At 32.2% G+C, this 12,080-nt stretch overlaps 1 protein-coding gene across 1 annotated transcript; it reads right to left on the bottom strand.

The window, feature by feature from the left end:
- Nucleotides 1-6,315: 6,315 nt before the first annotated feature.
- On the bottom strand, nt 6,316-11,693 carry LOC134270767 (uncharacterized). Its single transcript, XM_062753008.1, has 7 exons — nt 11,512-11,693; nt 10,955-11,202; nt 9,167-9,310; nt 8,914-8,961; nt 8,625-8,781; nt 8,155-8,274; nt 6,316-7,649 (listed from the first exon to the last, which is right to left on the bottom strand). The coding sequence occupies exons 2-7, from the start codon at nt 11,137-11,139 to the stop codon at nt 7,617-7,619; spliced, it is 687 nt and encodes a 228-aa protein (XP_062608992.1). The 5' UTR covers nt 11,140-11,202; nt 11,512-11,693; the 3' UTR covers nt 6,316-7,616.
- Between the last annotated feature and the right edge of the window lie 387 nt (nt 11,694-12,080).

Genomic DNA, 12,080 nt, shown 5'->3' with positions numbered 1-12,080 from the left:
TTACTTTCATATTTCACATGTGTACATGTATTCCTTGTGACAAGACCACCAAATTTGACCTTTTGACCTTGGAGTTTGACCCACTTTAAAACAAAAAATCCAAACTTTTTCTTTGCCATATTTTTTAACAGTAAATACCAGGACATTTTTACTTCAGATATATATATATTTCTTGTAGACAGACCTTTCATTGGATACCAACGACTTTGACCTTGGAAATTTTTGTTCTTGTGAAAAAACTATTTTCCTTGGCCATAACTTTTGAACTGTAAGGGGTAGGACTTTCATACTTCACATATGTAATCCTTGTGAGAAGACCCTTCATTGGATACCAAGAACTTTGACCCCTTGACCTTGGAGTTTGACCTACTTTTAAAAAGCAAACCTTGGCCATAACTTTAAAAGGGTTAAGGCTAGCGCATTCATACTTTACATATTTCATCCTTGTGACAAGACCTTTCTTTGGGCACCACCAAATCTAACCCTTTGATCTTTACCTTGGAGTTTGACCTACATTTCAAAATTGGTAAAATTGACCATAACTTTTGAAGATTTAGGGCTATGGCTTTCATACTTCACATATGTCTTTTTTTGTGGCAAGACCTTTCATTAGATACCAATGACCTTGACCTTTTGACCTTGGATATTTCCGTGATTATAAAAAAAAACTTTAACTTTGGCCATACCTTTTGAACGCTTAGTGCTTATAGTGATATCATATTTCACATATGTATTCCTTGTGACAAGGCCTTTCATTTGATATAAAGAATTATGACTCTTGTACCTTGTCCTTGGAATAAGACGTACTTTTTAAGATTGGTAACCCTGGCCATAACTTTTGAAGGGTTAAGGTTAGGGCTTCCATACCTTCACATACAGTACCGACCAGACCCAAACTGACACAAAGCAGTACCCGAGCAGTCCCGGGGACTGCTTTCTGGGACTGCTAAAGCAGTCCCAGAGCGGTCCAACAGCGGTCCCAGAGCATGTATGTATTCTTTGTGGCAAGACCTTCCATCGGATACTATTTGCCTTGACCGTGGAGATTTTTGTACTTCTGAAAAAACTTTAACCTTGGCCTACTTTCATATTTTTCACAATTAATTGTATTTTTTGAACAGTAAACACCAGGACATTTATCCAGTGAGAATACCCTTCTTTGGATACCAGTATATTAAATTTGCATAAAAGAAAAGTTTAACCTTTGCTATGTTGCCATACGGGGGCATCAGTGTTTCACAAACACATCTTGTAATAATTTTTTTTAAAATTTTGGTTCTTTAAGAAGTTGTACAAGGTTTTTTTGTCTTTTCAATTTTTTACGTTAGTTTTTGTGTCCCCGTAATCGAAGATTCGGGGGTACATGTATATACTTTGTCCTCAGGCTGTCCGTCCGTTTGTACGCAAAAACTTTAACCTTGCCCATAACTTTAGGTAGGATTGGGCTGTAGCTTTAATATTTCACAGATGTATTCCTTGTGACAAGACTTAATTTTGGGTACGTACCACCCTATTTCACCACTTGAGTTTTGAAAAAACACACACACACACACTTTAATTGATTATAACTATTGAACAGTAAGACTTTCATACTTCACATGTAACCATTGTGACAAGACCTTTCAAATCTGAAGTTTTTGCTTAAGATTTTAACTTACGAATCTCTTACGACAAATCTTACATGTACGTGCTTTTCACGAACGCATTCGTAGCAGATTGAACTTAAGATTTACTTACGATAGACTATGTCCTTAGCAGCATTCTCAATAAGTATTATAATCCTTAAATTAGTAAATGATAATAAAAATATATAGCACAGTTTTCATCATTTATCAGCAAAAAACAAACGTTATTGACAACAAATAACGAGTGTAATAGTCTGGTCCGATTTATAGAAAAAAATACTTCTAACGGCAAATAATTATTATTTAATTCAGCATAGTTTTTTTAACCTAATTCGAGTATGCTGAATCCTAAAAAATATGCTGGCCTTCATGAAAATGGCGTTAAAGAGGTCAAAATGCGATTCAAAATGGCGGACATCCAATTTTTCCAATTTTCTCTTAATGTCGTTAAAAATGGAGAAGTAATGAGTGATTATCTTACTGAGAGTAATAAGAATATAAAAAAAATATAATAAAATGCTAACATTATTAGTTTAACTTAGAAAATTAAGCCGTTTTTTCACTTAATTCGAATTTTCTCTGATTTATTTGTCTATTGTTTCTTTATTGTCCTTTGTTCAGGATTTTACATTTGCAAATACCCATACACTGCAGGTTTGTATTTTTTCCTCTACATCTCACAGTTCTACAATTGAATGATGGTGCAGCTGTAACTTTAAAGTCAAAATGGCGATTCAAAATGGCGGATATTCCTTTTTTTCAAATTATTTCTTAATGTCTTTTACATAGGAGAAATGATTTGTGAATATCTTATTGAGCGAGTACAATTAACTAATGTAAAATTCCAGTATAACACTACTATGAACACATTAAAATGAAAATTTAGTCGTTTAAATTTAAATGTGTCAATTAGCTTAAAACTCAAAATGACGTCATATTCACTCAAATTTCAAATTCTCGAAAATACTTAAACTGCTTAATTTTGAAAATAAATTATAGTTTGTTTTTTTATATATAATTATAGTATATTGACTATTCTATTAAATATGAACAAACAAAAAATATCAGAAAAGATTCATGTTTTTCTGGAAATAGTTAAAACAAACTCGACTTAAGAGTTTCATATGAAAAGTTAATATATTATAGTATGATTGCTGTTTTGAGGACAATATGAAAATTAAGCCACCCAAATAGTAGTATTACTGTAGCATTAAGGCGAGTGAACATCTAGTTCGAGGGTTGCTGTGAAATCATATTAGTTGTTGGAAATTCTCTATTAGTCTAGTGTAAAAAAAAAATGTTTATGTTCATGTGCAAGATCTAGTGCAACATAACTTAGGCAATTGAATATTCAAAAACCATGAACCACGAGCAGTTAGAGGGCTAGTAATTGTTACATCATATAAATCTGTCTTCGGAATTTTGGTATTTTCAACAGTCAAGTAAAACGGTGCCCTGTGTCAAGGATGACAACCCACTTGGCACGTAAAAGATCTTTTCATTTGGAGTTCGAAAAAGAGTAAGCTCAAAAGGGGGTCACCAAGAGAAACCAAAATCCTCCAAAAACCGATTATTTAAACTGATAGTCCGCCGAAACATGGTTGAAAAATAGCCGACTCGGCGTTAAACAATTCCTCCATAATCTATTAAAAAACACTCAAGAAAAAATACATTTATGTTCAAATGTTAAAAGTCTATTTTGTTTTCCAAAACCTTATGCAAAATGAAGAACAGGTACTGTGAGCAAACCGCTCACGCAACGATACCCCCGTTGCCCATATGAATACCTATGAATACACAGTGTCCATGTTTTGCTATGTGAAACCCAAAATATGTGTTGGATCAAAAAGTAAAAGAGGATGTGCACAATGGCAATATGTAATAAAGGTTCTGTGAAAGTTTATCAAATTTCATTCAGTGGTATGAGACGAGTTGCGGATAAGAGACGGTTACCCCAAAGCGTAAAAGACGGACGGACATACCGACTACTCTATACCCTCCCGCTTTTCAATCGGGGGGGGGATATAAAAAAATCTCTGATATTCAAGACTTGTAGCTCTTTATTTCGTGAGCGCGTATAGATTTGCTTTCTTTTCAAGTAGAAAGGTCATTCTATTAGCAAGAAAATTCTCAAACTTCATCATCTGGAATCACATTGTGTGCATATTTTGGCGAGAAAAGTTGTAAAATTATGCAATTTAATAGCGCCTGCAGATTCCTCGTGATTCCTATCACTTACAAGCTTTCGTACAATAGGCATAAGCCATTCTTGACTTCGATCTAGTCAACACTTCTCTTGACAAAATTTCCTTGAACACTCCAAAAACTTTACAAGGCAACTTGATCCACACTTCTTCGTTAGGATAGTGTAAAGTTGTATCAAGAATCGAGGAAGGATTGAACACAAACATTTTCTTCTTTCAGATTTTGTAAATTTAAATTTTTTTAAATTTATATACACTGTTCAATACAAAATTGGTGGAGGAGGACCGTTCACACCATGAAATTTTTGAGAATGCAGTTGAATTTTTGACTGAGAATAACAAAATGCAAATGTAGGGACACAGAATCAGAGCTGGGCAATCAAAAAAATTATGGTTTACGTATATTATACTGATAATTCTTAATAAATATGTTTATGTTTGGATATTATAATACATTCAGATTTATATGATGTAACAATAATACTAGCAATCTAATTCCTCTTGGTTCATCATTTTAAAAATCATAATAAGTTAAGTTGCACTAGATCTTCTACATGAACATAAATATTTTTTTCTACACTGGACTAAAATTAGATCAAGAATTTCCAACAACTGATATGATTTAGCAAACCTGGAACTACAATGTTCACTCGCCTTAATGCTCGGTGAATACTGCTCTTGGGGTAGCTTAATTTTCATATTGTCCTCAAAACAGCAATTATTGTATGATATTATTAACTTTTTATATGAAGAAGCATGATACATGTTTGATGGATAATAGGTGAAATGTCTTTGGAATTGTTCTCAAAAATTTATCATAATAATAGAAGTAATTAAACAAAAATCCGTTTTATAAAAATCCTAAGTCATTAATAAAAATATCCATTAACTTCCATCACATATTTGAACATTATTTCATGAATTAAAAAACCCTGTTATTTATTTTCTGCAAAACAAATCAGAATTAAGCAGTTTGGGTATTTTACGAAATCGAGTGTATAACACGTCATTCGAATTGCCATTTTGAGCTAAATAACACATTTTAAATTTAAACGACTAAATCTTCCGATTTAAAGTGATCATACTAGTGTTCTATTGGAATTTTACCTAGTTGTACATCGCTCAATAAAATATTCACAAATCCTTTCTCCTATGTAAACGACATTAAGAAATAATTTGAAAAAAGGAAGATCCGCCATTTTGAATCGCCATTTTGACTTTAAACTTACAGCTGCACCATCATTCAATTGTAGAACTGTGAGATGTAGAGGAAAAATACAAATCTGCAGTGTATGGGTATTTGCAAATGTAAAATCCTGAACAAAGGACAATAAAGAAACAATAGACAAATAAATCAGAGAAAATTCGAATTAAGTGAAAAAACGGCTAAATTTTCTGAGTTAAACTAATGATGTTAGCATTTTATTATTATAATTTTTCATAGTTTTATTACACTAACTTAGATATTCACTTTTTTATTTTCCATTTTGAACGACATTAAGAGAAAATTAGAAAAATTGGATGTCCGCCATTTTGAATTGCCATTTTGACCTCTTTAACGCCATTTTCATGAAAGCCAGCATATTTTTTCGGAATTAGCATACTCGAATTAGGTTAAAAAACTATGCTGGACCAAATAATAATTATTTGCCGTTAGAAGTTATTTCCAGCCTTCTCTTTAAAAATCAGGACCAGACTATAAGCAAGAAGTTGGAAGTGTGACATCACAATCACAAGTCTGACGTAAGAGTAGGTTGTACGAAAATCTTAAGTGAAACTTAAATTGTAAATATTTTGTAGTGTATTTTATGTCATTTTTCCAAAATTAGCGTAAGAAAAAATAAAAAATATTATTGGAAGTTACTTTCACAAGTTCTATTTAATGTGTATTTTGAATTTTAACATTAAAATCGGTTTGAAATACATAAGAGAGGTTTGGAGCTCTCGTAAAGTCACGATAGATTTTGCACTTTGGACTTTCTTAAGAATTTTTGTGAGAACGACTTTTATCGCTAAGTTTTCACTTAAGATAAAGATATGTCGTAAGATGTTTTGTGAAAAGGGCTACCGTAATGTTTTTATTCAGTAACAGACTGGCCAGTGGGGTTAATGAAAGGTCAAAGTTACAATTGAATTAAAAAAAATTAAGGTCATCATTTTAAATATAGTGCATTTGAAAAGGTTTTGTCACAGGCAAAACACTAGCTTTCGGACTATGGCTCTCTGCTTGAGAAAATTGAGACGGATAAGCTGAGGGGCTTTATCTGTTCATATTTTCTCAAGCAGAGAGCAACCCTTCCGCAGCTAACAAAACACTAAACACTAGTAACCCCCCCCCCCCACACACACACACACTTTTTTTTCGTTCAAAAGCAAAATGTAATTGAAACTCCAATTCAGAAGCTATCAGAACTTAATGCAATAATCAATAATTAATTTATTTATTTATTGATTAATTAACTTATTTTCTTTTTTGATTTTGCAGGATATAATTACCTTTTTTTCAAATTTCTACATGAATTTTTGTAACCTGCCTTAATATGGAAACAAATAGAAAATTGCAGAACAATAGAAGTAATTTAAAAATAACTCTAAAAAAAGTATAATCATAATTATTTACTTCATTTTAAGAGGAGCATTTAGAGAAACATGTAGAGAAATGTGTATCAGAAAAAACAGCACACCTACAACCATGGCCTCTATGAACATGTATATTGTCAGAGTATTATAAAATTGATCAAGTATAGTTAGAAAAAATATATAAAGACAATATAAAAGATAAAATCTCCATAAAATTTTTTAACATACTAGTATTCTGAACATTGACAGAATTTTTGTACATTTACTCCTATAAAATATAAAATATTTCACCGGATGAAGTACAATATTCCAAATAAAGGGTAAAATGATCCTTTATACAGTCATGTATTTTAATTTTTAAAAGGAAACAAAAGAGTAGATGAAATTTTGATTAGGTTAATAGTCTTCACTGTGTATATAACAACAATATAACAACAATTAAATTCTAAATTGAGTAATAGTTTTCTATAGAAAGTTACAGAGAAAAATTCTTATATATCTAAGTCATATATAATTTTGACAATCCTAAATTTAAACATACACATCTTCACTGTATATATTTAAAATGACATGTACTTTTATGACTCTCTCAAAAATAAAAAAAATATATTATGCCTGACAAAGTAAAATGTTAAAAAAATATAACTACATTAAAAATATGTTGCAGTAACAGAAAACTAAAAAAATAATGGATATGACATAAAACAAAACTAGAGGTACTGTGAGCGACGAGCTCACTAAATCATACCCCCGCCTCCATATACATGTACTAGTAGTTTTATTGGCAAAGTCCATGTTTTGATGTGGCCGGGAAACCCAAAATATGTGTCGGATCAAAAAGTAAAATAGGACTTGCACAATGGCGATATGTTATAAAGATTCTGTGAAAGTTTCATCAAATTTCATTCAGTGGTATGAGAGGAGTTGCGGATAAGAGATGGGTACCCCAAAGCGTAACAGACGGACGGAAAGACAGACGGACGGACAGACAGATGTACAGACGGACGGAATTAATGATTACTATATATCCTCCCGCGGAGGGTATAATCATGTATGAATACATAAATATACAATATATAAACTGTACACAAGTGAGAAGGACACATATTATGATATGTAAAAGGATATATCTACTAATAATTAGTCAAATGAAATCAATTAGATATAATTCCTGACACCAGTAGAGTCTTCTAAGTAGTTTTTAATATCACTCCAATGACTTTTCCACTGTTAGAAATTCCTACAAAATAAAAATAAAATAACTGCAACATAGTCAAAGTTCTGAGAATTTTACATTTTCTCAAGTAATGATAATCATGTTGATTCTTATGGTGTAATTTCAGCATTCAGAGGGGTAACAGTGTTTTTTAAACGAAATATTTCTGATGAAAAACAATATAAGCATACTGTGATAAATACACATTGCTCAAACAGAGTTATTTAATAGAAAACTCTTACAAATGAAAATTATACTACAGTCAAACAGTATCTCAAACACTGATCACTCAAACACCATGCATATGTCAAAATGATTTGCAAGTCCTAACCACAGTTTCTTTAAGAATTTTACCTTCTATATAATTATCTATAAAATAAAATTCTCAAGTTTTTATTTGGCACTATTGAGTTTGATATAACAAGGATTGACTGTAGATACAATGTAGCGTCTCCATATGAGTGAAAAATTCTCGAGAGGGATGTTAAACAATATACAATCAATCAATCAATAGATACAGTGTACATACTTTGATCCCTGTCTGACACCACATACAGCAGCAGCGAGAGGTTCTATCCTTGAGTACATATCCATGTCTCTCATAAAGGTGCTTAGCCCGATTGTCAGAGGCTACCTTAAGGTAAATTGACTGCAACAAAGAACAAGGTGAGATAATCATTAAATTTGACTTGGATCTGATAGCAAATTACTTGACAAATGTTTGCAAATACTTGTAATATATTTGAACATTAAGAAAAATTTGGAGAATTTTCATGTAGGTTGCTTATGAAACCACCTTCTGTTTGTATTTTTTCTTAATTTAATTTTTTTTTAATTAAACATACTTAAGATACTTATGGAAATGCATGTTTTGATTAAAACTCAGAAAGTGTCAAAAAATTTGTAAATATCAAAAATAAAGCATTACTTCCTGTATTTCAAACAAATTTGAATGTTAAATCTTTTGCCTGTAAAAAATCAAACAAATTCACCATATACCTTGCATCCCCTTCTTTTTGCATCAGCATCAGCTGCGTCAAGCATAACTTTTCCTATACCCTTTCCCCGAAATTTGGCATCTACTCCAATGGTATCTAAATAGCACTTTCCTGGCGGGACCTTCTCACCCCCTAAAGCACATTCCATACACAAAAGCCTACAATGATACTCTGACCGTTAAATTCTTGATGCAAAAATATTGTTCAATACCTAAAATGTAATGAATGTGAAATAAAAGGGGAAAGGGGGAGGGGGTCCTGAAATTACAACAAAAAAAAAATGTCCTCACCCACAAATATCTGTACATCCAAGAGGGGGCATGTCCTCTTCTCTCTCCCTGTTTAAAAACAAAGTTTTACCTTCTTTACACCATATTATAAATTTTTTCCCCTCTTCATTAACTCTTTATTTGAATTAATTCATTTTATATTTGCTTTGTTAATTATAATTTCTATTAAATAATAATAATATAATCTATATAATAATGAATAGACTGATGTCTTGTAAAACTGAATGAAATTTGAATAAATTGTAAATATTACGGGAAGAGTTCACTATCTCCATTGTACACCAGGACACAAGCACATGCCCTTTCCCCTTCATACTCCCCCACCAAATTTCTCTCGTAATACTCCGGGGGTCGCCCTCTCAGTCTGTTAACCATGTATTGTTCCATGTCGGGAAGGCTGTGTAAAATATATTTATAGAAAGATCAACTTTTAAAAATCAAATTACTGACCTTAATTTTCTTTATTTATTTGAATTACAAGTGAAACTTTGATATCCAGGTCACTGGTATCTTGAAATTTCATGGATTTGTTCAAGATGTTTCAAGATGTGACATCCATTTTTCATACATGTTAACTCTCCCGATTTAGGCGGGAGTCTACCGCTTTTTCACTCCATCTCCCGCCTACTGATTTAATTCAGAAATCTACCGCTTTTCTAGAAAAGCTGCGTCTCAAGTATTTTTGGTTCGCTTGGGTATCCATTTTTGAAGCCACTCTCATAAAATCTCGCTAGATATCGCGTGATTTGACTCGGAATCATACAAACGCTTTTTTGTACATAGATTTCAAGCACGGATATGACAACGACAACAACATAAGACTACCAGTGATTACATTGGTTACGATAAATTAATCAACATCCCTGCCATGAAAAAGGAGATACAGCTTTTAAGAATTTGATGAAAACATTTGACATCGTCTTTAAAAGCACAGAAGCTCACAACTTTATCAATAAAGTCAATAGAAATCACTTGATTGACCAAGCCATGTGGCACATCTCTACTTTCGTTTTCGATCATCGCGGGAAATCTGATTTATATAACGAAAGATACGAACTTGTTTTAGATCTAGATTAAACCATGCCATCATTTGTTATGTTTAAAAACTGAATGAACATTCAGAATTATTGCTTCTAGGCTATTTCAGCAAAGATCACTCTTGAAAAGGCTAAGTAAAGCAGCCAATCCAAGCAAAATGATGAGCATGAAAAATATTTGAATTTGTACAATTTATGTCAAACTTAAGGTCTTTCTGTCTTCTTCTTTGCTGTTGATATTTAAGATTAATTAGTGTAGGTACCTGATTTCATTTAAGGCTTATAATATACATGTATATACATGAAAGATATCGATAATCTAAGCGTTAAACAACACGCGCGCAATGCTACCGCTTTTGAGGTCTGAATCTCCCTCTTTTTCATCACAATAGGTTAACATGTATGCATTTTTCCTTGATGTTTTTAAGCCTCAAATGCTGACTGACGTTTTTCATACCAATTGTTAGTCCATTATTAATACACTGAATTGACAACAGATTTTTTCCGTTATTTCCTGATCATGACAACGAGCACACGGCGGGTGTGACCGGTCAGCAGGGGATGCTCACTCATTCATGGCACCTGATCCCACCTCTGATGTTTCGGAGGTCCGTGTTTGCTTTGCTCTGATTTTGTATATTGTTTAATTGACTCTGAGATTGAATACTGTTCGTTATCTCCATATCCTTCCCCAAACTTTCTAACCCTCAGATATCCCAAATTTTGTTCAAACATTTATATCGCCTTGTTTGAGTGTAATTTTTCAATAAACAGAAATCACACATACATGAAATGTATAAATATGTATTTAATATAAATAAAAGATATTATGAAAAAAAAAGGGCTGTTGGACACTATGCTCTACTAAAGCACTATGGTTCTAAATGTACCAAAGAGTTCTAAAGTGAACTTTCAAAACAAATCAAAGTATTAAAAAATTTCCCCAGTTAAGAATAGTGAATTACCATTGTACAGGTAAATAGTTAGAGAGAATTTATACATACCTGCCTTTACTTGTAGCATAAACAAATTTTCCTTCGAAGGCTTCGACTAACACTCTTGCAAAGAATTTGAAGTCCTCCTCTGAGTTTCTTAAATGTCTAATGGTAATAGGGCCACTCTTAAGCAGCACAGAATCAGCGCCACTCTGGTCTGAGGCCTGAGGTTGTTGAGTTGTCACTGCTGCCATTGCTAATTAGTAACGATTTCTAATTACTGTTTGAATTTTTTATCTACCTCCTCTTAAGGAACACTGAAAAAAAAAATGAAAATTCAAATGTTATTTTGTATATGTGCATGGGGAAAAAAAATGGCTGACGTAACATGTCTAATTAGAGGGAAAATATGATCCCTGAAAATAATTTATAACTGTTTTACATGACTTGAGTGTGAATATTCAGCAGAAAATTGTAATCCAATGCTATCTTCTGCACAATATCATTGATCACATTTTGCTAGAGCTGTTACCAAAGCAAAAATAAGAAAACAACAATTTCCTGTCAAGCTAGCAAAGAAAAAAAAATAATTTCAAATGCTGTAACATCATGCAATGTTTCCTTACCTTAATTTTCCTGCATTCTCTTTGAGTCTCCCTTTCGCTTTAACTTTTACAAATATGTACTATAATAGGTAAGTCTACAATTATTGAAACCAAAAATTAAATTATCATTAATATAGGTTCCTTTTTTCATAAACAGCACATTTTGTAAAAGGTCTGAAGGATGTCTAGATCAGTCAATGTCTCTTAATCACGTTAACAGTAAAAATCCTTTTTTTTTCTACAGTAATCAATAAATAATGCATCTCGGATCCATTTTTCACCGATTCAGTTCTAGTTTTTTTTTATATGACTGCGTGCGTGTACTTGGCAAATGTCTCTAAAATACTACAGGAGATTTAACCAATACATCATTCTATATATACATGTAGTCCTGTATTCAGGTGAAAAATTCTAGTACAGTTCTAGCAGTATTGTTATCATACATGAATTCACTTGACATTTAATTGATCTAGTACACAAGGGTATTTAAATTGGGATGTTTCAAGTACTTTTACATATCTAACTTCTTGTATTTAAATACTTGTTTCAAATATACTGCATCTATAAATTTTTCCACGTGTCAAGTTTGT

The sequence above is a fragment of the Saccostrea cucullata genome, unplaced genomic scaffold (assembly GCF_032062105.1).
Source record: "Saccostrea cucullata isolate Sc308-1 unplaced genomic scaffold, CSIRO_AGI_Scuc_v1 ctg21087, whole genome shotgun sequence".
Lineage (NCBI taxonomy): Eukaryota > Metazoa > Mollusca > Bivalvia > Ostreida > Ostreidae > Saccostrea > Saccostrea cuccullata.
This window is presented reverse-complemented; position numbering and strand designations above follow the sequence as displayed.

What these genes read in the sequence shown, in the direction of transcription:
- LOC134270767 (XM_062753008.1), bottom strand. Translation starts at nt 11,139, where the DNA reads ATGGCAGCAGTGACAACTCAACAACCTCAGGCCTCAGACCAGAGTGGC. An exon ending in TATGCTACAAGTAAAGGCAG is followed by an intron (nt 9,311 to 10,954) that starts GTATGTATAAAT and finishes TATTTTACACAG; the next exon opens with CCTTCCCGACATGGAACAAT. An exon ending in GGATGTACAGATATTTGTGG is followed by an intron (nt 8,782 to 8,913) that starts GTGAGGACATTT and finishes GTATCATTGTAG; the next exon opens with GCTTTTGTGTATGGAATGTG.